The 26,237-nt window shown below is 44.1% G+C and overlaps 2 protein-coding genes and 1 non-coding gene across 3 annotated transcripts in view; 2 read left to right on the top strand and 1 right to left on the bottom strand.

Annotated features, from left to right (window-relative positions):
• Positions 1-10,907, top strand: part of KRT222 (keratin 222) — a 13,270-nt gene extending 2,363 nt beyond the window's left edge. The window contains exons 2-6 of the mRNA XM_004707453.2: positions 949-1,077; positions 1,790-2,010; positions 4,219-4,295; positions 4,666-4,801; positions 6,273-10,907. Of these exons, the coding sequence (XP_004707510.2) occupies positions 949-1,077; positions 1,790-2,010; positions 4,219-4,295; positions 4,666-4,801; positions 6,273-6,501 (792 nt within the window). The 3' untranslated portion in view covers positions 6,502-10,907. The remainder of the gene's footprint in view (positions 1-948; positions 1,078-1,789; positions 2,011-4,218; positions 4,296-4,665; positions 4,802-6,272) is intronic.
• A 1,097-nt stretch (positions 10,908-12,004) lies between these two features.
• The window catches only part of SMARCE1 (SWI/SNF related, matrix associated, actin dependent regulator of chromatin, subfamily e, member 1), an 18,985-nt gene continuing 4,752 nt past the window's right edge, over positions 12,005-26,237 (top strand). The window contains exons 1-9 of the mRNA XM_045299336.1: positions 12,005-12,060; positions 13,941-13,993; positions 14,170-14,213; positions 17,098-17,202; positions 21,350-21,430; positions 22,097-22,228; positions 22,486-22,657; positions 24,946-25,192; positions 25,417-25,423. Of these exons, the coding sequence (XP_045155271.1) occupies positions 13,987-13,993; positions 14,170-14,213; positions 17,098-17,202; positions 21,350-21,430; positions 22,097-22,228; positions 22,486-22,657; positions 24,946-25,192; positions 25,417-25,423 (795 nt within the window). The 5' untranslated portion in view covers positions 12,005-12,060; positions 13,941-13,986. The remainder of the gene's footprint in view (positions 12,061-13,940; positions 13,994-14,169; positions 14,214-17,097; positions 17,203-21,349; positions 21,431-22,096; positions 22,229-22,485; positions 22,658-24,945; positions 25,193-25,416; positions 25,424-26,237) is intronic.
• LOC115872950 lies at positions 25,156-25,289 on the bottom strand. Its single transcript, XR_004048141.1, has one exon. It is a non-coding gene; the product is annotated as a small nucleolar RNA SNORA42/SNORA80 family (small nucleolar RNA).

Below are 26,237 nucleotides of genomic sequence, written 5' to 3'. Positions count from 1 at the left end.
ACATCCCTAAGAACAGAGACACAACCAAAGGAATATGAATTTTGCTCTCTAACAGGTTCCCTCCTTAAACTTGGTTCACAGATTTTCATTTACTCCAATAAACAATAAGGCTGTGATTCTTACTTCAAGTTTCCGTCTATTTGCTCCTATGTGGGGTTCAATGTCGAGAATTCTGCCATGACTTCCCACATCAGCATGGAACTACTTAACACTGAGTATTAAATATTTAACTTGTCATTTCAGGCGGACATTTAGAAAACATTTTTAATGTCAATTTTTGTTACTATCCAGATACTCATGCCTCCTCAAAAGACCAATTTGAAAAAAAATAAACCAACAGAGGGTACTCTTAATACAGAAATCTGATGCAGCCCCTCTAATACCTATGGTAACTTCTTTAAATTATTACTAATGCATTTTCCGGCAGTATTTGCTCCATGTCTGTGTACTTGATCCCAGAATCAGAAGTCACAAATTTAGAGCCTGCCAGCTATTTCTAATCATTGATTCAAATATCCTTTTTCCATATTGCATAGACCATCCCTGGTGGTGTAGTGGGTATGTGTCGAACTGCAATGCTCAAGGTCAGCAGCTCAAAACCACAGGCTGCTCTGTAAGAGAAAGATGCAGCTTTCTACCCTTCATCTCAGACGAGTGAGTCTCAGAACCTCACAGCAGCAGGTCTATTCTGTCCCATAGAATTTCTATGAGTCGTCACTAACTCGCTGGTGATGAGTTTTGAGTTTATGATCGTTGAAAGGACAATGGTTTGCTCACATAGTTAATGGATGAGCCACTGACTACTAGAACATGCTCTTTGGAGGCCAACCACTTAAAGGGGGGCAATGAGACAGTTCCTCCACTATTTTCTGTAAACTTGCTTTGAAATGTCTTTTTTTTAAAAGAACACTCGCTGTGCCTTTGTCATTGTTATTGGGTCTCCTATAGATAGAAGAAGACATAAGCAAGAAAATGGACAAAGATGAAGAGGCTTTAAAGGCTGCTCAAGCAGAACTCAAAGAAGCCCGACGGCAGTGGTACCACCTGCAAGTGGAAATTGAGTCTCTCCATGCTGTGGTGAGAATGCGCTCCAAAGGAGCTGGCCCACTGAGTCCTCAGATGTTATTTGACTGAGGGGGTTGCGAGGGAAGGGGGCATGTCAAGGAAGACTGTCTATTCCTGTCCAGTGAGAGACTGAAAGCCAAGACCATTGAATGCCATTCCTGGTCCTCGCTCACTATTCCAACGCCACTGTGGCAGCGGGTGGCTGTTATCTATCCACCTGAGGTCTGCTTCATGCCTACAAAAGTAAAGCCAGGTTTGCCCATCACCCTGGGGGCTCCAGTTGTTGAAGTAGGAGGGGAGAAAGAGTTGGTTGGTATCCACAGTATTTGTGGTGCCTGCCTCTGGAGACAGAACCTTGCATTTTCCTAAACTGCTTTTTCTAGTCAGTCTACTCTGGCTTTGATATGCACAAGTTTATCTTTTTAATATTTTAAGAAATCTGGTCAATCAGAATGATAATAGGTTAATCACATGGCAGAGGATATTTGGGCCAGAGGATCCCTTTGAAACTATACACTCTCTAGCTATGTATCTTTTTAAAATATGTTTTTAACTTAGAATCAAAGTTGGAAGAGCCTCTCTTACATCAGGGAAGTACAATGATCACAGCTTCCTGGGAAAGATGAGAATCCAGGGGACTAAGGATGCCCCCCACGTGATTTCACAGACACTCCTCCTCCCCCCACCCCCCACTTACCCACTGATCAGTGTTTCTACCACGCAGGAAAGGGGCCTTGAAAACTCCCTGCAGGCCCGTGAGCAGCATCACCAGCTGCAGCTGCAAGACCTGGAAGCCGTGATTGAAGGCCTGGAGAGCGAGCTGCAGGACGTGAGGCGGGGCATCGAGAAACAGCTGCAGGAGCACGAACTGCTCCTCAACACCAAGATGAGGCTGGAACAGGAGATCGCGACCTACCGGCACCTCCTGGAAAAGGAAGAGCTCAGGTACCTGGTTCCTGTAGTTCGTGCTGAGTGGCCAGGCCACCGCGGATGCAGAGAACGCCAATCCTAAGAGCTGCCATCACCGCATTGCTATCAGTACACCTGCAGTGGTACCTCCCCACTGCCAAGGGTAAGGAGGTACCGCAAGGAAGGCTTCGCCCGTTAGGAATGAAACCGTCTTAGTTACCAAGGGCCTTCCCGGCAACTCTGAGCACATCGAGCTAGAGCAAAACGCAAACCAATCTCAACCGCTACGAAAATGACCTTTCTCAACGCTCTCATTCATCTCTTTGGGGAGGCAGCTGGGCTTTGTAAGGACCACCCGCATCGAAAGCTCGGGAAACTCACATGTTGTCACATGACCCCAAGTCTCCCTCCCCTTACATGTACGTCAAACATCGAACTGACGATGATGATGATAATATGTAATATGAAAAACAGGTCATAATGGAAAGCAGGAGCCCTGGTGACGTAGTGGGTTACATGTTGGGCTGCTGACCACAGGTCACGGTTCGAAACCACCACGGGAGAAAGAAGAGGCTTTCTATTCCCGTAGAGAGTTACAGTCTCAGAAACCCTCACAGGCCGTTCTACCCTGTCCTAGAGGGTCTCTGTGAGTCGGATGGACCCGGTGGCAGGGAGTGAGAGTGAGAGTGCACAGCAATACTTTCCGAGTGTATTATTTAAAGGATTTCCAGATGTCCGGAATAAAGGTATCCAAATAGGAATTCTTTCTAATCCACACAATATCCTAATTGCAATCACTTATAAGATCATACAGCATGGAGCACAGCACAACCTCCCAGACTCCTCGTTCCCATGAAAATGAGCCATTCTTCTTGCCAGCTTCAGACTGTACGTCCTCTACAGAACTTGATGACGCCATTTCAACCTGTAATGACACGCTTAACATTCATCAAATCTTTGAACATATACCACTTGCTAGCCGAGTGGACCTGGGGCACGTCATTTTAGCCTGTCTTCAGTCGTTCTCCTCTGTAAATGAGAATAATACGATCACCGACCTTAACCAGCAGCGTGAAGCTCAGAAGAGCTAAGGTTCACTTGGCACAGGGTTGGTGCCATCTTGTCAAATAAACTGCTATTGTTGCTAGATGCCATGGAGTTGGCTCTGACTCATAGCCACTGTGCACCATGGAAGGAAGCCCTGCCCAGTTCTGTGCCCTCCTCAGGATGGTGGTGAGGCTCGTGTCTCCTGTGTCACTCCAGTGACCCCCATGGAGGGTCTTCCTCTTGCTCCCTGGTGCTCTAGTTCGAGACGCATGATGTCCTTTGCCAGGGATTAGTCTCTCCTGATAACCTGTGCAAAGTACATAATCCGAGGCCTCTCCATCCTTGTTTCTAAGAAGCATTCTGGCTGCACTTCCTCCAATGGAGGGTGGGCGTGAAAATGAGTGTAAATCTTATTTACTTAATGGCTAATCATTTAAGGTGTTGACAAACTCGCCCTTTCATATTTCTATAGTACAATTTTTATTATGCTATATTTAAGAAGTATAAGAAGATATAAAGAAAAATGTGCATATAATGAACACTCCTGTATCTACTCCCCGACCCCCCACCCCAGTTTAAGAAGTAAAGCGTTTTCAGTGTGGTTGAAGTCCCCTGGGCACCTAACCAGCCTACCCTATCTCCTTCCCTTCCCTTTATCTTGCTCATGAATTTGATGTTTACTAGTCTCATAGATTTCTTTACGTACGTATGACTATGTATGTATTCCTAAAAGAAAATGGGATTCTTCTGCTAAAATTAGCTGGCAGTTACCTCGCGCTCTCTTTCTACTCAATGTTATGCTAGAGCAGTGGTTCTCACCCTTCCTAATGCCATGACCCTTTAATACAGTTCCACGTGTGGTGGTGGCCCCCAACCATAAAATTATTTTCGTTGCTACTTCATCACTATAATTTTGCTACTGTTATGAATCGGGCAACCCCTGTGAATGGGTCGATTGCCTCCCAAAGGGGTCACGACCCACAGGTTGAGAACTGCTGTGCGAGAGGAATTCCCTCATAAAGATACAGCACAAGCTGAGGTCATTTATTGTCACTCTAAATAGGATTTCCATAAATAGCGTTTGTACGAAAATGGCTAGAATATGCTACCATTCCTCCATTCTTCTTGTGAGGGACAGTTAGGTTGTTTTCGTTGTTTGCTACTAAATGTTGCTCCTATCATCCTTTCCATTTTCAGATATTACGGTTCTATCCAAGGTGAGCAACAAGACCAAAAACCTTCCACAAGCCGCGTCGGTTTTGTTTTACCCTCAGGTAAGTTTTTGATATAAGTAAACTAACTTAAAAAGTGAAGTGCCATGTGTAGGGATGCTAATGAACTGAAATACCCTAAGTGCCGAGGGAGCCTGGTGGCACAAGCAGTGAAGCATCCCACTGGTAATGGACAGGTCTGAAGTCACCCATGGTTCAGAGGGAGAAAGGCCTGGCACTCACAGCCAAGAAACCCCCGGGGGCAGTTCTACTCGGTCACATGTGGGGGGTTCCGAATCAGAGTAGACATGCCAGCCCCCAGCAGCAACACAGAAGCAGAAGCAAGCAGGATTTGAATAAAGCTTAAAATAAGTTTACTGTGAACAGTCCTTGGATAATGTACTTTAACCACTCATGAATAACATCTTTGCAGCCATTATAAATGAAATATCTTATTCGACAAAATTCCCACAAAGGTATGAGAATGAAAAAGTGGGAACAGTAACCAAACAGGCGATAGTAAATGGAAACATCGTGAAGGAGAGCACCGAGGCGCACGGCACTACACAGTAAGTTGAACAATTTTGACTGAGATCTCATAAGATGCACGTGGAAATCTGTTGACCTCCGCTCAGTAATCCGGGAGTCAATCCCCTTTGTTTAAATGCCTCCACCCGTGCAGCTTTAATATGCACATATGTGTCACCTAACATCCATTTGAACAAAGTATGATTGTACACGTCCCAGGAGATTTCTATTGTTCTGGCTCTTGTTTTATTTTAAAGGGAAAGTTTTATTCCTTCCCCCTAATGGTCTTTCATGAAGCCCTGGTGGCATAACAGTTAGGCATTGGGCTGCTAACCACAAGGTCAGGAGTTCAAAACCACCCACCACTTCAAAGGAGAAAGATGAGGCCCTCTACTCCTGTAAAGAATTACAGTCGACACAGAGGCTCGTTCTACCCTGTCCTTAAAGGGCCTCTGTGAGCTGGAATCAATGCAATGGCAGAGTGGCCGTTGTTGTTGTTGTTGTTGTTGGACGGTTTTAAAGACCTCAAACCCAGTCCCTTGCAGCACTGGCCCATGGGTAGGATACAGGAAGGTGAGGCAGAGGAAAGGGTGCTGAGCACAGGCTCTCCAGCTTTGTTCCGTGGGCGGGTGGCAACTGTGGCAACTGAGATCCTTGCAGCACCTGCAGCAACTGGTGCTCAGGTGGGCGGCGCTGGGCATAGAGCTACTTTCCAGCCACTTCCCACTCAGCTCTAGCTGCCAACGCGGCGGCGGCAGCAGCCGGAAAACCACTGGAAGTGGACTTCCCTACGATTCCTGATGGTGTTCATCCAACGCCCAAATCACACAGCATCTGGCTTCAAAGAACGCAGTGCGGATGGTAAGTGGCACACACCTGTATTGTGAATTTCAATCTGACAGAACAACCTATTTTGGAAAGCCAAACTCACGCCATTGAGTCAGTGCTGACTCACAGTGACCCACCGTGGGTCTCTGAGATTGTAACTGCTTTGGGGAGTAGAAAGGCCAGTCTTTCTCCCACGGAGCTGCTGGTGGTTTCTAACCGCCGACCATGCGGATCGCAGCCCAATGTGTAACCACACGCCACCAGCATATATTCATATATGATGACAGTTTATCAATAAAAAAATCAGATGAATGAATACTTAATCCTTAAGTCACAATTTTTCCTAAAATTACAATTCATGACAATTCTATAGAAGTTCCATAGAATAGAAATTCCACAGAAAGCATATTCATGATTTTTAATTATATAAATTATAAATTTCATAAACTATAAAATATGCTATTTTCTTGATTTATTTTTCATAGTATAGCATATACGAGAGGGCTTTAGAGGGCTTTTAAAGGTTCCACACAAAAATCCTCATCTAATTCCATTTTACTACAGACTTTTTGCAGCCCCTTCTGATATTGGCTATAAAGATATTAGATACGCATATGTACGTGTGTGTGTGTAATAAATACACCCATACTTCCTAACCTAGAAAGGCTTGTTTTATCGTTTCAGGACAGAGAAAGTTGATGACGTTATTAAAGAATGGGAAGGTTCCTTTTTTAAAGATAACCCTCCACTAAGGAAAAAATCTGTTTCTCTTCGATTTGATCTGCACTTAGCAGCTACCGATGAAGGATGTTTACAGACTCAGCAGGGTAATGTACCAGATATCGAAATCAGGCTTATCATGAGAAGATCCTGTAGTATCCCTTCTATCAAACCTCCATCAGCAGTTAACTAACCCAAAGACTATATTTGACAGGATTTGCAAACGTCATTAGGATGGACCTACGTGAGCCATGCTGGCCCCGTCCATTCCAAGTGTAGGTTGTTACGTCCTTAAGGAAAAGGGTATGTAGATCAGTGTACAACGGTTCTTTTCAGGGCAAAACAAAACAAGAGACAAAGGTTCTGACTCTAAATATAGACCTATTTTGTGGAGAGTAAGAGGCTTCAAAATAAAATTAGGAATGCAATGTAGTTCCTATTTCATTTATTCTTCAAATAATCCCTTTCCCTTGAAATTTTATCAGAGACTATAAACGAGTTGGGTTAGTTATATATTTGTGATTTCACTCAATATTTCAAAGAAAAACAATCATTTGTTTGAATATGAAATTATTATCAGAGTCATGCTAAATCAGTCATCATAATTCCATGACTGTTAAACTTAAAAAGTTTTTTTATACTTTGAAATGTTTTAAAAGAATCTGTAAAATCTCAGAGGGCCTCACTACAAACTTAACCAAGGTGTTCTGTCGCTGCTACTGTTTTGGAGAGTTATTTTTGTCTTGCTTTGTGTTTGTGTGTTTGGGGTTTGGGGAGACAGTCATTGGTACGTGTAGAAAAATGCCTTTCCCAGGAGTTCTTTCCCTTGAGCAGTTCTCAGCGGGCCACTGAGCATGCCTCAAGACTAATTTGATAAGTTAAGTTAGGTTAAGCGTTTGCTACCATTATTTTCTGGTTTCCAGAAAAGTTACTCTAATCAAAAAACCTTAAAAGTTGTAAAAAAAATTAAACTTTAAAAGTTGCTTCCCCATGCCACCACCGCAAAAACTACACAAACAACACAAGAAAAGCAAATTTAAGAGTAAGTTGCTAAATGCATATTTACTAGGACAGACAATTACTCAACTTCTCACTATCTAAATTTGTTCACCTAGAAAGTGAAATAGGATTATTCTGAGTGCTTGCTACAAGCCTTTGCTAAGGTATTAAGATGAATATTAAGATCTTTCTTTCTCTCGTTTACACGAACAATATGGCTATCTAGTGAAGAGTACCTGCAGTATCTACATTTTCAAATTGTTCAACCTGTAATAAATATAGATAGAAAACTATTTGTGAATAAGTGACATCATGTTGCAAAGTTTTTAAAGCAATCGAATTTGTGGAATACAGGGATATTTATTTTAAGACATTTTAAAAAAGTAAAACCTATTTTAAAACATTAGAATTTATAGGCTATTCGTTTTTTTCTAAGCAGAAATAATGGCTGATTACAACTCACCATACTTTTTTTTCCAGCAAAAGTATCACCTAAGGGCTACAGCTATGTCAGCATTTTCAGTAAAGCCTCTACAAGATGTCTCTCTCATGCACTCTTCTCTTTTTTAATTCTTATTTTCACGAAGGAAAAAGAATATGTTTTAACTAGGAGAAAATGATGGTAAATAATCTTTAACATAATATAGGGTTATAATTTTTCCTCAATTACTTTATATTTCATTGAGCTTGGTTTATTCTACTTAGTGAAAGGGGATGATTATGTTTTATCAAGGATATAACAGCATGCTAAATGTTTATTCTTGCACAAGCATCTGACCTGAAATACATTCTGTACATGCAAGTGTTTTCATTCCATGGTGGTTACATGCTGCTAGCCTTATCAGAGCTTTAAACATGTAGTCATGGACGCAACGGTGATAAAGTTACTGTACTAAGCAAGAGTACACCTAATAAAACAATGTATTTAGTGTAACCTATGTGCCGTGTTAAAATTTTAGTCCTGGGCAACCTGAATGTAACTGCTTGTTATAGTAATTCTACTATGCAGCTGGTATGTGTATAACCTGTACATTTTTAAATACTTGGATTTATAACCAAGTTTATTTGCATTTAAAATTGGGATATGAATTTACCAAAGTAAATGATACCACGACAATAAAAAAATAAATGAAAGGTGAACTCTGCAAATACAAAACTGCATTGCATTTGATGCTGACGCAGTCTTTGCAATGGGAAGACGTCTGTGCGTGGGGAAGCTTCAGCGGGATTGGCTCACTGGGGAAGGGAGGGGCCACAATAGAAGATGAATGGATTTCATGCTTTTTAAATTTTTGCCAAAGAGAAATTAAGAATGATATAATGGTATTTTATTCTAATAAAAAGTGGAAATAACCATGTAATCCTGGGAGGGGGGGTGTATTAAGCGTAGCCACTGTTTGCAAAGGGCCTACTTTGTTCTCAGCATTACTTGTCAGAGGCCTACCTCTCAATGGTTATGCCCATCCTACAAGGTACAACACCTTATCGTCATTTTAAAACTGCATAGCGATCACTGCTCTCCATTCTCTCCGAAACATTTCCAATGCACACTTCCGCAACAAAGTATAAACCTAAGGAGTTAAACGCAATGACAAACATTGTAGGATTCTGGCTCTGGTTCTGCCACTAATTGACCATATCACCAGAAGGGACTCACTTTAAATTCCCCATGCCTCCCTTTTCACACCTGAAAACAAAGGCGCTGTGGACTGGATCATGTTCACCGAATAGATATGTTGTCGGTCCTAATCCCTGTACCTGTGATTACAATCCCATAGGAGAATGGAATCTTCTTGTTATGCTAACAAGGCCATATCAATGTCGGGTGTGTCTTACACCAATCATTTCTGAGATATAAAATGAGCACGGTAGGCCTAGCAATGCCAGGACAAATAGAGGAAGGCAGATGCTACATGAGAATCACCAAGGAATCAAACAACAGAAGCGGCCAGAGACAAACATCCCTCCCAGAGCAGTCTTCTCTCAGAGTTGGTGCCTGCCTGCCTCCTGGACTTCGAGGACATGGGTTGTCTGTCCTCGAAAGGCACCGCTGTGGAATTTTTGTTACAGCAGCACCAAGAAAATAGTCCTTCCTACCCTGCATAGCACACAGGTGTTTGAAATAATGTACTTCTGAAATGATTTGATAAGGCATTATTAAGGTACAGAAATGACCTCAAGTCAAAAGTCGTTAATTTGAAAGCTTCAAATGGAAATGTTTTATGGTATATGGGCCAAAATTCAATCTTGGATAAATAATATGCATATATACATTACTCAAAGTATCAATCATCCGATGAAACCATAGGAAAGTTTGTGCACAGGGCCAAATCTGGTTATATATTGATAGTTACTGTCAGCATATAGACACATTGATTGCCACTCTTCCAGCACAGAGGAAGAATACGTATTCTACAATAAGGGATATAGGCAAATTAGCATAAGTTATTCCCAGTGACCTTCATGCACTCCGGTCTAGACTCCCACTGCCATGGAGTTGATTCCCACTCCCAATGACGCTAAAGCACAAAGTAGGACTGCTCCTTAAGGCTTCGGAGACAGTCTTCGTAGGAGCGGACAGCCTCGTCTTCTTCTCTCAGAGCATCTGGTGGGTCCCAGCTGTTGATCTCCTGGTTAGCAATCCAATGCTTAACCCACTGTACCACCAGTGCCCCTTAGGTCTACACTAGGGATTAGCAAATTTCTCTGTAATTACTTTTGGTTCTACAGACTACAACGTCCCTGTAGCAACTATGCAGCTCTGCTCTCTAGCCAGAAACAGGCAAAGACAATACATAAAGAAATACAGCTCGCTGTGGTTCACTGGCAAGGTCAGCTGCGCAGACTCACCAGCCTGCTTGTGGAAGGCTTTCTGCTCTTGTAAACATTCACAACCTCAGAAACCAAAGGGGGCAGTTCTACTCTGCCCTATGGGTTCGCTATGAGTCAGAATCAACCCCTTGCGGTGAGTTTGGGTTTGGCATTCTAATAAAACGTTGTTTACAAAACCAGGAGGCAACCCAGATTGGGCCCCCAGGGGTCGTTTGTGGAGCCCTGTCCTAACCTCTCAATGAGGTCTGTAAATCACAGACCCACATCCTAGGGCCATTCTGTTTTAAAACATTTTCCTCCTTTACCGTATAACTCAATATGTCTATCAATTTTGACTCATAGCAACTTTTCAGGACAGAGTAGAACTGTCTCTGGGTTTCTGAGGCTATAAATCTCTAACTTTCTGGTTGGTTTGAACTGCAGACCTTGTGGTTAGCCACCCTATACTATGGCCCCAGGATTCCTGCTCCTGTTCCATACCAACTGTTTAAAAACTCAGGTCCCAAATCTCCAAGGGGTACTCAGGTCATAGCCTGAGGATGCCTCCTAGTGGGCATGACCTTCTTATGAGGATTCTGGGAGCTTCCTCTTTCTCCCTGGAGGAGGGCCACACTCTCTCTCTGCTTTCACCCTGCTGTTGACAAGCCACGTGGGGCCATATTTGAGGAGCCAAACTCAGAGAGATGGAAGAGGCATGTGGAAACCCCACGCCAGCGCTGAGAGGCTTCCATCGCCACTGGATCCACAAGACTTTCACCCACCGGCCTGGGATCTTCCTGCATTCAGCATCACTGAATGTGCTGTTTGAGTCTGAAGAGGAATTTATGGGCTAGTATTGGACATATGGGCTAATATCAGACTTGTGGACTTGATGTGGACTGGGCTAGGATGTTTTCTCAATACATAATTGCTCTTTGATATAAAGCTCTTTCCTATGCAGATATATGAGTGTCTCTGGATTTGTTTCTCTAGTCAACCCGGACTAACACAGATTCCTTACATTATAGTATCCCTACATTCTTCCTTTCTTAACCTTGGCAGTCTCCAAGAGGAAATGAACCAGAGAGGGAAGAAGTAATGACGGCTGCTGGATTCAAACTACCTACCTTTCCATTCCCAACCCTGCTCCTGTTCCATACCAACTGTTTAAAAACCCAGGTCCCAAATCTCCCAATCCGTGCCTCTAAGGAGCACTTCTTCCAAGACAAATCGGTTTGTCTTTTTAGCAGTCTACGGTACTGTCAATATTCTTCTCCAGCACCACAATTCAAATTCACCGATGGGGATAATTTTATTTAAAATCAGGCATTTCTGCTGAAACACTGCACAAATATTTTGTAGACAAACATTTATCGGTCAACCTCTCCGACAGTATCACCTGGGGCAGTCGTCACCTTGCCACACCTACCTCAATCCCCAGTGACACCAGAGGCTCCGGGCCCTCCACCCTACCTCGATGCCCAGCCCCCAGGATCTCTCCATCCGGCAGCTGGAAGCCCGGCCTGTTTCTCACCACGTGCTTGCCGGCTTCCCTCCACCCAGCGTGCCGCGTCACCCGGCGTCGCCTACGTGCTGACGCCTCCACGCTGACTCCTCCCCGCCGGGAAATCCCGGCCTATCGCGGGGTGGGTCCGCCTCCGCTCTTTTAGTAATGGCGAATCGGCGCCTGCCAGAGAGAGTACTCAACCTTGAGACGTTTTAAGGAACTAAGAGGATGTTTAAAAAATTCGTGGAGTATACCCTGCACGACCCTAGCCTCGCTGGAAGCCTTATTTCTCTAAAGCAAAGTAAGTGACGTCTGTAAATAAATTAAGAGGAAATGTCGAAAGTGTCAGTGCGGACGCTCGGAGCGCGAGGGGCGGGGCCTGCACGGGACAAAGGGAAGCGGAGCTGGAGCTGCGGGCGCTCGGTTGGCCCGCCGGTGAGTGCTTTCCGCAGGGCCCGAGCGGTCTGGGGGGCGGCAAGTTGTGAAGGCCCCGTGTGACGGGACCCCGACTCCCCGGGGGTGACTGGCTTCTAGGCTTGGCTGCGGAGCCAGTGCCGGGGGCCGAGGGCGGCCTTCCTGAGGCCTAGCGGGGTGAGCATTGGGACCTCGGCGGCGGCCAGATTTGCCCCCTCCAGTCGCCCTCCAGACGTCGTTGACGCACCTATGTCTGCGCACCCTTTTTAGTTGCGTTGCCGGTTAAATGCCTTCTCAGAAAAGGCAAACAAACAAGGAAAGCACATCACAGGAAGCCCTCGAGGTGGCGACGCGGTCTTTGGGTGCTTGGAGTCAGTGCTAGCAAATGCTCTGGAAAAACGTGCCCTGGGTTTGAAATCCAGCTCCAGTGCTTCCCTGCTGTGGCTTTTGGACAGTGTACACAGACGCCCTCAGACTCCTTTTTTTTTTTTTTAAATCTGAGAACTAGAAGTGACAGTGCATATCTTGTAACGTAGTGGTAGCAATTGTAAACGAGATAGTACAGTTAGCATAAGCGTCCACCGAGTATGCTAAGCGCCATGCGCTAGGAATGGCTCTAGTGTGGACAACAGTACCAGCCCCCTCTTACAGTGTCACGAGGTGGGGGTGGGGGGGTCAGTAACTGCCAATCGTTAACACCAACGTGATGTAGCGGGAGCTTGCTGCAGTTGCCATTAGGCTCAGCACCGCAGGGCTGACCAAATGTTGACAGCTCCCTGAAGGGTCAGGAATTTGAGAGCAGACCCATTGGTTTCCGTCTGTTTATTAAGGAAAGATGGTCCATTGATGAAGTGATTTCTAGCCACACTAGGCCTCTTCCTTGTACTCTGGAATTCCCCCTAAATTGCCAAAGAGGACTCAAAAATCATGTTTGTTTCACATAATGTGTGCATCAAAATGCAGCAGTGGGCATAGACACTTATTTGCTCATTTTTTCTAAAAGTGAATTTCTAGGCATCTCTGTGATGTGCATTGCATTAGGTTGTGAGCTGGTTAAATGCTAGCACAGTTTATTCATAATTGAGCTAGGTAGTAGGACTGCGATGAATATAAAGGCTCCTGTTCCCAAGCAGCGCATAATCTAGTCCCATTGGCAGGTAAAAAATAAGATGGTCAACGGCATCATAAGTCGTTAACAGCACGCTGCCATCAAGTCAGTTCTGACTCAGAGACCCTATCTTACATTTCTATAAATGGGCGAGGAATGCAGATGAGGACACAGTCATTCTACCCAGGAAAGCTCCACTGGGGTCATGAATTTTGAAACAGCTACTGAAGGTATGCCTAAGAATTTCTAGGTCAACTCTCAAGTTTTGGTCCCAGTCGTTAGGAAGCTGTCTGGCATGATAAGAGGATGTTCATGCTTATCATAACAGTTACCTTTTGCACCGCCTTCAGCAGTGAAAAGCTGTGTAATTTTCATAGAAGTTGTTACCCTTAGAAGCAAAGGGTGAGCAGCCAGTCAGGAAGCTGTCAGTACCCAGTAGACTTCCTTGGGGGTGGACCCTGACAGTATATCACATTCTATTGCCATTAACTTTTCATCGGTCTGATTAAATGTTTACAGGGAGTCAGCAAAAGGCTTTACCCTGCAAAAGAGGGGGTCAGTGTCATAAGAAAACTCCTAAAAGAACCTCGTTTAATACACCCAATGGTGTTCTTCAGTCATGTAACTCTGATCAGCCATGTGCTCTACAATAGCTAGTAGAAATAAGTTAATGTGAACTAATTTTACTCAGAAATACCAATTAAACTGCCCTGTTTAGGAAGACATTCTCTGAATGCTTGCTGAGTTTTGATTCTCTTTTTTTTTCTTTTTTCCTTCCCCCCCCCCTTTTTAGTGTCTCAGATTCATTCTTAAGGAACTGAGAACTTAAATCTTCCAAAATGTCAAGTAAGTTTCATTTTTTATACTTATCAATCTATGTTAATAAGAGACTAATGCCCTAGCAAATGGGAATTCCAAAATACGCTCATTTTTTTTTCTTCAAAGCAGGACCATTGGTAGTTTTGTTGCATAGTGTTATATCTCAGTTGTTTACAAGAAGTTATTTATTTTCTTTCAAACAGAAAGACCATCTTATGCCCCACCTCCCACCCCAGCTCCTGCAACAGTAAGTTTTAATTTTCTTGTTAATGTGATAGCCGAGTCTGGCCTTGATACAAAAACCCAGATGTCTTCCAGTGACAGTCACTCAATCAACACAACAACAATATGGGAAAGTCAGCCAAACATGCCACTTCCGACTAAATAAAACTGCTCTCTGCATCTTACCTAGAACCAGCCCCAGCACTCACACACGCTACTGAGGTTCCAATCTAAGTGACAAGTTTAACACTGCTCTCTTCCTTCTCGTGGTTTCCAAGAAGCTGTCGAGTTTTTATTGAGTGAATGCTCATTCTGGCTTTTCTTTTTTCAACCTATTAAAACCCAACCTTCAATGGTTACATTTCCATCTCCTTTTTTGTCAGTATATAAATGTTCATTTTAAATCCAGCAATAAAGTTCTACGATAACACTCACTGTCGATCTTTATTTTCAAGCTGTTCAAGTAAAGATTTTTATCTGTGGGCCATACCTTGCCGTTGGATTTCATTCTACTCTCTAATATTTAGTTTTAAGTTTGGGAATGGATCTACTTCAAATTGTCTAATTAATAGTTGTGAACTCATGTTGCTTTGTTGTTATTTTGAACCAGCAAGCTCTGGCCCAGCTTGGTCAGCATGTAAAATAAGAGTCCAGTCCACCAAACAGATAACAATAGCTGTGGATTCCTTGATTTTTTTAAAAAACACTTAACATTGCCCATGTCCGACAAAACCAGGTCTTTGACAGCTGCTAGCTTCCTTCCACATCCCCTGTCACCGAAATTTCAGGCTAGTGTACTTTTCTCTGCTACGTAGGCCCTTGTGTAATCTCTTTACTCAATGACGTCTTTTATTTACTAACCCTCAGATGTGTGTTTCTGGTTGATGTTTATCAGCAACTTGGTTTTCCTCCCTGTGAACGCTTCTTAGGAGGAGATACTCTCACATATGTTCTCGTTCATTTTCTGTCCGTACGGTCTCTAAACTTCCTCCCAGTAGATCTGAAAGTTTGGTGTGGGTGTTTCCTTCCTTAAGTCACAGAACATTTCTTCTGGTCATCTCCATGGCACCCTGCTAGTGACTACTCTACAGGTGGAGTTGAGCAGTTGACAGTGCTGACCTCAGCGCTCACCATGTGCTTCAATTTGTGATGCTTCAGTGTTCCTTTACGATGTTTTCAGTCCCCTCACTTTTCTTGCATCATTGCCTCACCCTCATATCGTTGAACGGTGATTTTTTTTTTTAATTGTATTACAACCTCTTAAGGTGTCATTTTGATGTAAATACTACTTCCGTGACACAGTGTGTGATGTCTTAAGAACAAGCTTGACTTTTTGAGATTAAAGTCGCTCAAAAACCAAGTGTCCCCCTTATGACTTCGTAGATAACGAAATGGATTTTTATTTTGTTTTTGCCTGCCCTTAGCCATATTATTGTATCATTGTAATTTCACATTGACACACAAAATCCAGAAGACTAGGGATTAGGATGTGCGACAGATAGCTATGAAATGAGTTATTCTCTCCTTCCGTTTTTATTCCCATTCTACCATCACCACCCTACTCCCTCCCCCGTCACCACTACCACTCATGTCTCACTACAAGAAACCTGTATTTCTTTCGTGCCTTTGGTACTTCATCTGTGTTCTGCATACTAAATATGCTTAATTTGCGTCTCCTACACCTATATAGACTAGACATTGGTCAGCTGTTGTCTTTTCTCCTAAAGACTACTGAATGCAATACCTGCTTGAATGCCTGCTTTTGGACACTGAGGATATGTGCAACAGCATGTTTTAGAACCTTGCATTAATTTCTTGACAGCCATAGCGTAGCTGGGATGTGTTGCTAAGCGTCTGTCACATTATACAATTCAGCACTGGCACTGTTAATTGCATGTTAAAATGAAGTGGCTGTCACTTGTTTGGATTGTGTTTCATGGGGTACAATACTCTACTTTTGGTCTCTCTTAGCTACATGCCTTTTACGCACCGTGCCTTGACTCTCATGAACGTTGGAGGTCATAGCACTGTACTGTAAGAGCCCGTTTGTATCCATGTCAACACTTAATTCACAAAGCCCAAGAATCTCGCGGCTGCCCAGAGCAATTGTGGTGTGAAAGGGTGACCAGGAGACTAGATGGGAAAGGAAAGCTCAAGTGTGTCCACTTGGGAAGTGGTCTAAAAGTCAGAACATGTTCATGATTGACCTGTGGACGATGGATCGAAGAAGAGATGGAAGAGAAACGCTTATCAAATAAAGACTGGGTTAGAAACAGCAGGCTAATCCCCCAGAATGAAAGCCATGCATTTCTTCTTACAAGTCTGTGTTTTGCAATCATGCACATGCCACTCATTGACTCTGACTGACAACATCTGGCTTCCTGATTGGAGTCTCTCGTTTCTCACGTTTTATAAAATGACCTAAGACGGTCTTGGAGCAGCTCCATCTCTTGTTTGTATTTGTTTTCAGTAGATGGCTACTTTGGTGGCATCTACAGAACTGTCAAATACGTCATGTTGTTCTGCATGTGGGGTGTTTCAGACTTGCAGTTTCTCCCATTTCAAGCCTTCCAATCATGTCACTGGATGGTTATATCATACTGTGGATCACAAAGTAATCCTGAACGTGTAAGACACTTCACTGTACTGCTTGCCCCAGAGTGCAAGCCACATGCATTCACATGCGCACAAACACTCCTCCCCCCGCAAAAAACAAAACGCTAGACAGATTTCTCAATGAAAGAAAATTTTAATTTTCTCAATAAAAGAAGGAAAAAATGAAAACACCTCATTGCTTGTTTAAGTTCAGGTTGCTTTTGCATGCCATATGCAGATCATTTTTCATTTCTGTGTTTTCCTCGTTTGAGCTCATTTCTCATTCGTGTTTTTGTCTCATTTGTTTCCATCAGCAAATGCCCAGCACACCAGGGTTTGTGGGATACAATCCATACAGTCATCTCGCCTACAACAACTACAGGCTGGGAGGGAACCCGGGCACCAACAGCCGGGTCACGGTAGGAGAATCAACTATTAACGGCATCCGGCAAACACCTGGAGTTGGCTAGAAATGGCTTCGGAGTTAGGTCCTTTTGAGTCATAAGTACAGCCATTAAATTTCTGTAATCTGGCATTTCAGCTATTTTAAACCTTTGTTGTACGAACTTATGTGGCAAGAAAATATGTACGACCTGGATACATATGTGGAGCAAAAGAAAAATTCGCTCTGTTTGGTGGTCGATAGGAATAAAGTCTTGGGCATTTTATTTATTCTATGTATAGACAGAGCTAGGGTTTCTTTTTTAAATAGCCCTTTAGACATGAAGATTATCTCGTTTATCTAAAGTGATTGACAATAGGTTAACGAACTCAGTTGCTTAATACATGCTGAGCCTACGGACCTGCCTCTTTTGGGGCTAGAATGCTTTTAACAGGCCTACCAGAAGATTCCATCTCGTCACTATTCATGGTTTGGATTTAGTAGTTGATCTGAGATCAATTTCTCACCAATGAAAACAAAAAGGATTTTTATGTCAGTATTTCAGGATGAAATTTGTTTGACGTACCAGGCTAGATATGTACAAGAAGTGTGTTACTCGTCCATAGGAGAAAGTATCTAATTTCTGAACCTTCTGGTACGTCAACCCTGGGCATAAAATTGAATGATATCCTTTGAACCTAAAGCAAAATAAGCTACGTGCATTGGAGTGTGATACTGGTGGGAAGGCAAGCAACCCAGAATTGCTGTGAATTTTTTCATACCATTTGCTGTATTGATGGATCAGAAGTGCCTTCAATTACTGTAACTGCACAGAAGCCCCCTCACCCTGTAGCCCTGCTAGAGCAGAGTGTGACCATCCCAAACGTGGTGTCTGTCTTGGTAAGCGTACTGCTTAGCTTGGCAGGTTTTGTTTGTCTGAATTCCTGCTAAAGTTGTACTTCGTAAGCATACCAAGTTTTATGTGCCATGCACATTTCATGGCATTGTAAAAGAATTCGGGCAGTGTGTGTGTCTATGCATTTCAAAATGCGTATAATTTTCTGTGCATCGGTACATGTTTTTCCCTGGCCTAGGTGTGCTATTTCACAAGTGTCATGGGCAGCAAAGCTGTCAAATGATAAGGAATGTTTTGATTTTAACAAGGGAGCAGGTCTATTTTGGATCATCATATTGATGCAGAAAATTATTCATGGACCGTAAACAAGAAGAAAATTGTAATAGCTCTGTACAGTCAGCTCTTGGTTATCTGTATTAGCAGAGTAGCAATGGTGGGACCAGTGATACTGTTTTGGCTTTGAGTGAGCATATTGTTCTTAGCTTGGATGTACCGGGGGCGTTTCTGTTGATAAAGGTGAGGTCATCCAATGGAGATGTCCTCGGAAAAGAAGGGCTCTGGGGTCCTGGACTCGGTCGATTCTTTTTCTCCCCTTTTCCTTCTTGGGGACACTGGAACCCACATTTGGGGTGGGTGCTAGCTTCTCTGTGGACCAGGAGGGCTGTACGGAATGTGAGACGTGGTGTCCTGGTTCTTTCTGGCTTCCTTGCATCGGTGTCCTCCCAGAACCTCATTCAAGAACTCTCAACCCGCTGTTTACGCGTGGAACATGAGGGCCTGAAACACGGGGAGGTTTTTAGTCTGTTGCCTCTGGGTCCTTTAACCGACCTCACATTGTATGTCGGTGACTTTCCTCCTAGCTCTTTGAATCGTCCTCTCAGGAAAGTAAGCGTGCTTTTTTATATCTTTACTGTGGTGCTGTTGACTTGGTCCTAGCTCATAGCGACCCTGCATATCCCAGGACTCATTTTTTTAATCAAATTTTAACCATTAGAAAACAATTTACGGTGACCCCTGTTCTATGTTACTATCGGTGCGGGGTTTCTTCCCCCTCTATTTGTGGAGTTGCCCGCACGTCTTGACTGGGATCGATTTAAAGGGGTGGTCCTGTGGAGCAGCTTTCTGGGTTGGAGAGAATGCTGGGTTTCTCTGAGTAAGACACCAAGCACGGACGCAAGTGTTACCGTAGCTGTGATAGGAAATCCAGTTCCCATCAGTTCTTCATCCAAGTGATGATTGGCATTCTTAAGTACAAGATGTGAAAACAGATTGAGACAAGAAATGTTAAAAACAGCCTGTTTTTCTATACTTGAGTAGAAATTCATTGCAGGGTGGGGGAAGGGGTGACTTGCAAAGCTGAGAATTGGAAAGGAAATAACAAAATGAGTAGATAAGATCAATTTCACAAAAGCATGGACTTCATTCATGGGAAAACCCCAGGACCGTAACTCTTCATGTAAGCATGGTTTTGACGAGCATAATTTTGTGTTTTTCCAAATTTATGAAAAGTAGAAGCAGAGGAGTGGGAAGAGGGAGAGCTGTTGGTGAGTCGGGCTTGTGTTCGTATGGAGGACCAGCAGAGACAAGGACAGGCTCGGGACCAGCCAGCCTCCACCCTCCAGTGGGAAGGTCATCGCCACTGCTGCGGTGTTCTGTTGTTTTGATTCGAGTACACGGCTGCGCCCTGTCATAAAACTGTGACCATGATAGATAAGTGATTTGCATACCTTTCTTTCCATGAACATTAGGAAATGTACTTTTTACCTCCCAAAAAAACAAAAAGCAAGGATTACTTTAATTTGGGCTTTTTAAAAAAGTTTTTTAATGCATAATTAAAATTCCCTACTTATATATACTAATAGTGATCTACCATCTTCAACTATTGGCACAACTGCATATTTACTTGTAAACCCACATGGTGATATTCTGACACTGCTGGATACAAGTGACTGCTTTCTATGCAGCTCTCTCTGAGTCCTTGCCCTAGGGTTGGCCTTGTGAGACGCCCTTCCCTCTGCAAGAACTCTCACGGGGGATGACACAGACCCCAGTGCTCACGGGCTGCTGGTACCACTGCTGTGTCCATCCCCCGCGGCCCTCTCAGCCAGACACAAGTCTGTCTGCAGGGCCCGCGATGAAGTGTGCCGAGAGGGCATGAGAAAGGGTGCGGTGGCACAGACAGGAGCATAAGGTTCCCAGCTGGACCAGAGCACTTTCCTGGGAGTTCTCCGGCCCGTTTCTTCGGATCATTAGAGTGAAGCCAGCACTGCCCCTTCTCCCCAGCCACGTTGGCTGAATCGATATTAGAGCTCTCCCGAGGATTCGAGGGAAATAGGTGTGATTCCGCCCTGCGCTTTCTTACTCGATGAAGTTCATGTGTGTGAAGATAAGTCTGAGGCTTTCAGAAGTAGATAGAATCTTAACTTGGAGTTAGCAGAAACCGGGAGTCTAGTGTCTAGCTAGTTATTAGAGCAGAGGACTAAACATGTCTGTCATCTTTCTGTTTTCTTGCTCTTTTTTTTAATCCCCGCTCCCACATTTTTGCCACCTACTCCCCTGCTTCTGCCTCTCCTTTCTTGTACGTACCCCATCTTGTCTTTTTCATTTTTCCCCTGGAGTCTGCAGATACCAAATCATCCTGGTGGAAGAGAGACAGCTTTTATAAGACTTAAAATTCTTCGTCAAGCCCCAGATCTGCTAGCTTTTTTAAGTTCGCACTTCCTGATCTTCTCTAAGATAAAAACCACCTAGATCAGTGGGTTGGTTGGTTTGCTGTTCGTTTGGGGCTGGAAGGCAGCTAGGCAGTTTGTGTGTTGTTGATGTGAGGGTGCGCTGCCGGAGTGGTGCAGAGCCCCTGTAGAGAGTGCATGTGGAAAGTGGTAAAGGAGTTTAGACGCTGGTGGTCGTAACGGGGTTGGGAGCCATGCGTTAGCTCCAACTCAGCGACCCTACGTACAACAGACCAAACGCCGCAGAGCCACTGCGGTGCAGATAGTCAAGCCTTGAGTACAGAAGTGAACTGAAGGTGCCAGGGATGTGAGCCGTTGGCTCTTATCTTCAGTGTATGGTTATCGTGCAATGTTTTATTCTTACAGCCAGGTTGTCAAAGCGGTGGCAATAGACTGCTGAGTAAAACATTTAAAATCTATGTGTTTACAGCCATTTCCTTTGATGTGAATGTTTCTGAATTTTCAGTGGAGGAAATATAAGACTTTTGTGTCCATGGACGAGTACAAGAAAGGCGCAGTAGAGTTTTTTAAGAGACTCTTTTCAGATGGCTGGTGAATTCCTGGCAATTGAATAATGAATGTGTTTAACTCTTTTGTAGGCATCCTCTGGCATTACGATTCCAAAACCCCCCAAGCCACCAGATAAGCCGCTGATGCCCTACATGCGGTACAGCAGAAAGGTAGGTGGCAGGCACCCACAGGAGTGCTGATAGCTTGCTGTCCCTGCGGTTGCTTTCTGTCCGGTACCAGGTGTCCTGAGTCTGCCCTCCGTCCAGCTTCTTAGAAATGAAAGACTTGTCATTTTCAGCGAGATTGGTCTGATTTCAAAATTCCAAGCTAAATCTGCCAGGAAAAATGATTAAGTAAATTGGGGTAGAGGCTGGGGATCCTTATAACAGAATGTTTTGTCACCAGTAATGTCTTAGAGAATATGAAATGGTCTGAGAAAAATAGCAAGTGAAAAAGGGAATGCCAAATTATTTACATATATATTTCACATCCTTGTAATAAAAATAAGCCTCTAGACAGTGGTTATCTCTGAGCAGTAAAAGTCTGATCATCTTTATTTTCTTGCAATCTCTTAGGATTTTCCTAACTCTTTGGGGGCGGGGGAGGCAAAAAATTATAAAAAGCCAGGCAATATTTGGATAGTTTGACCACTGAGACTATGTGAATATAATTGGTCATAATGATTCTGTATGTATTTGACATGATTTATGATATTTGAAAATCACTTCTATATTCTTGTGAACTTCTAGAGACGCGTCGGGAGTCCGTTATTGAATTAATTTATCTTGGCAGGCAGGTGTAGATGAGTATTGACTTTCACCCTTTTCCTTTTCAAGGTCTGGGACCAAGTTAAGGCTTCCAACCCCGACCTAAAGTTGTGGGAGATCGGCAAGATTATTGGTGGCATGTGGCGAGATCTCACTGATGAAGAAAAACAAGAATATTTAAACGAGTACGAGGCAGAAAAGGTAGGGGGCGGGGCGGGGCGGTCCTCATGTGGGCTCCTTATCCCTAAAGGAAACTCGAGTTGACCAGAAAGCTGAGCCCGGACAGAGGCTCTGTGTGCCTTGGCGAGTCAGTTTGTTTCTTTGCACATCCTCCTCTGTAACGAGAGATGACCATCACAGCGTACCGCGTTTTCATCACGTGTGTCTTGATACTCGTATGAAATGATACAGGCATACAGGATACTAAATTAAGAACCTGGAACTCATTTGCATTTCAGATCGAGTACAATGAATCCATGAAGGCCTACCATAACTCCCCCGCGTACCTGGCGTACATCAACGCCAAGAGCCGTGCAGAAGCCGCTCTCGAGGAGGAGAGCCGACAGAGACAGTCTCGCATGGAGAAAGGAGAGCCTTACATGAGCATTCAGCCTGCCGAAGACCCCGATGGTAAAAGCAAAACCGAGGAAAGTGGGATTGGGTTTGTGTTTGTGTGGAATGTTTCTCTTGCTCTGGAGTTGAAAATCAGAGAGAAACGACGTGGCATTGGAGTATCTTGATCCACTGTTTTGAGAAGATGTGAAGAAAGCAGACTGTCCCCCTTTTGAGTGCCACACATAGCAAAAGGCAGGTATTGTTAATAAAAATCATTACACTCAGAACGCAGGAAAGATTATTAAGGCGTGGTCAGGAGTTTGTGCCAGCTGCTTTCAAAAAGCTAAACATGTTCTGACTGTCATATTTTCTTACTGGGCCCCTACACTTGCCGAATTAAGACTCTTAAGGGAGGAAGTTATTGAGTGAATAAACGTATTATGGAGTTTCCTTTTGAGTTAATTCAGAAACCCGACTAAAATGTATAGATGTCGCTCATAACCACTTGTGGGCGCACAGACACAGTCTACACACCTACACATATGTGAGAGGACTTCAGAAAGTTTGTGGAAAATGGAATTTAAAGATTTGGACTATTTTCATCGAGTTTCTGAAGCCCCTTCCCATGGCCCACACTGTGTGCAGTGAATGGTTTGCAGCTGTGCAGCTTGTCCCCTGGCCTCTGCAGCCAGACAGGGGCTGCAGCTGCAGGGAGCTTGGGTGCCTGCTCCTCGGGGAGGAGCCTCTGAGCATGCTCACCCATGCATACCTGGCATGCCCTACCTTGGGCTTGCCCTCAGAACTGCAGAGAAAGAGCAAGGCTTGAGAGGTGGAAACACTGAAAACCAAGGGTAGGAAGCGGCTCCACAAGCCCAGCAGCTGCTGCTAACAGCTGTTAACAGCGCTCCACCACCCCCACCCGGGGAGAGACTGTTCTTTCATGAAGACAGCTGTAAGTGGTAACGAGAATATGAGGGGAAAAAACCCACACAATACGTCCGAATTGCTCTATCTCCCTACCAGACACCAGCCTTGGGGCTTCTGTGTGAGAGGAAAAGGCAAAGGATAACACAGATTCCCTGGGGAGATGGAGGTAGCATGAGTGTACTCTATGTAACCTCAACTACAGCTGTGAGAGCACTTTTAAAAGGTCAAAGACGTTTTCTTTTACGTTTTCTTAATAGAATTCTATGAGTATATATCTTAAAGTAGTGGTTCTCAACCTTCTTAATGCTGCGACCCTTTAATACAGTTCCTCATGTGGTGACCCCCCCCAACCATAAAATGATTTTCATTGCTACTTCATCACTGTGATTTTGCTACTGTTATGAATCAGGTGACCCCTGTGAAAGGGTCATTCGACGCTCCCCTCCCCAGGGGTCGCAACCCACAGGTTGAGAACCGCTGTCCTAAAGATACTTAAAAGGAAGCAAGATCATTTGCACAACAGTTTACAGCTGCTCTAGTGGTGATAATGAGAGATTTAGAAATTTAATAAATGCCAAATAATTTGGGAAGTGCTGGCGATGGCATTGCAGCGCAGTGATGCCAGGGCTCCGACAGCGGTTCCTTCTCGGGGAGGGGCACCAGGAGGAGGCGGCAGGGTGCTGCCTAGAGGAGCACTTGCTCTGTGGCTGTTGCTTAAGAGAGAGGCTCTTTTGTTGTAAGTCCATGTAAAAAAAGTATAAATGTCAGATGTGTCAAAAACTGTGACGACCAGGAAGCAGAGACAGATGAATAGCTAGTGTATAGCTATTAGAATTAGGCACACAAAACAGACCCCCAAAGCATTTGCAAAACTTTGGTGTAAGGAAGCATACATAAATTGACAAAAAGGGAATTTGGAATCAGACGTCGTTTTTCACCCCTATAGCATAACTGGGGCCTCGCTGGGGTTTTTCAGTCTGCCGGAATGCACACGCTGTTGAAAACAGAATCTCGCTGGAGGAATACTCTAGCCACAGTGATAGATTAATTTTACATATTAAAATGCTGCAGTAACAAAGGCCCCACAGAGTTCAATATTACTCATCATTTCTTAAGGGCCTTACGGTATTTTCACGAGAGAACGTTTGGCAAAATTATTCCTAGTGCTGTCGCCTACGCCTTTGCATTCATTCACAAGCCAAGTGACACAGCTCTGTTTCATTTGTGTGTCAGCCAAGTCCTTCTCAGACACAGCATCACTGGATGACTGGGGGGGAGGTACCGTCCTGACCAACGGGCATAGTGTGAGTTTATGGAAGGACTTGGTGTCCAGGAGGCCAGCAGGAGCAGCGGCTCCTCGGTACTCCGTGTGCACGCTGTTACACCCCGTGATGCTAATTGCTGACCTGATTTCCAGAACATCTTGTTTGTTGCAGATTATGACGACGGCTTTTCGATGAAGCACACGGCCACCGCCCGTTTCCAGAGAAACCACCGCCTCATCAGTGAGATCCTCAGCGAGAGCGTGGTGCCAGACGTTCGGTCAGTTGTCACAACAGCCAGAATGCAGGTCCTCAAACGACAGGTCCAGTCCTTAATGGTTCATCAGGTAACGTCACAGTGCATTTCTTTTTTTTTTTTTTTTTTACTGTGCAACCCACTTCAGTGCCTTAAGCCTACCAGGTAAAGCCAGGCAATGGTTCGGGGTGACAGTTTGCTTTGGCATGGGACACTGTGAGAGGCCCATGGGATCAGACCTGCCACAAATCCAAACCCATGCACCACAGTGCATTTCTTGTCCTCGAATTGGGGCTGAGCTGCAGGTCCCAGGTGACCCGATTCCATCCCGTGCATGAATGTACTTGTTCAATTAATTCTGTGTTCAACCCAACCTGTTCCTGATTCAGAGAAGAGGTTTAAGGGAGTGGGCCTTTCCCAGAGATTTTAAAAGTTTGTCTAATTAAAGATTATAATATACACACTTCAGACCTGGGACTGAAACCCACCCCTAGGGATCACCTTTTAGCCAACCAAGCCACGTACCCAGGAGGAGCCCCCTCCTCAGAACAGGTTCCGCATGAGGCCCGGAGAGCACAGTTTTCCCAAGAACAGCTCTGAAGGCAGGATGGGGCGGGCAGGACGAGCACACAGACGCAAGGAACCCAGGGAGGGAGGGGGCTTGGTCATGACGGAATTGCAGCTAATGACACAAAACAAAAAAGTTTCACTGGTTGGATAAGAAGCTAATTTTGCTTTATAAACTTTCTCTCAAACGTATATATAAATTGGAATATAAAACCCTCTGTCAGCAAGTCAATTTCGTCTCATAGCAACCCTACCGGACAAGGTAGAAGTGCCCCTCTGCATGTGAGACTAACTTTCCATAAGCAGGGAGGCACGTCTTTCTTGCAGTTGGGATGTAGAGCCTTGTATATGTGTTTCAAGGGTGCCTGTGTGTTTTGAGGCATCCTATCAACTTACACTGCTTTGCGGCTCTTCCCCAAGCCTGAAACAGTATTCTTTAACCTATACTAGCACTTAACTTCACTCTACCCTGTATTTTCCATGTACAAATCTTAGCAAGACACATTGCAGAGTAAATTATTTCAATCAATGATAGTGTTTGTTATCTACTGAGGGGCTTCAATTTGTGGAAAACCTTTTTAAAAACTAAACTAATATTTTTTAAATTCCATCTTTCCATGAACTTTATAAAAACCCCTCGTAT

This window comes from Echinops telfairi, unplaced genomic scaffold (assembly GCF_000313985.2).
Source record: "Echinops telfairi isolate 266 unplaced genomic scaffold, ASM31398v2 ScPeMD7_7458;HRSCAF=8496, whole genome shotgun sequence".
Taxonomy (NCBI): Eukaryota; Metazoa; Chordata; class Mammalia; order Afrosoricida; family Tenrecidae; genus Echinops; species Echinops telfairi.
The sequence above is the reverse complement of the archived record's forward strand: the minus strand, read 5'-3'. Positions and strand labels throughout refer to the sequence as shown.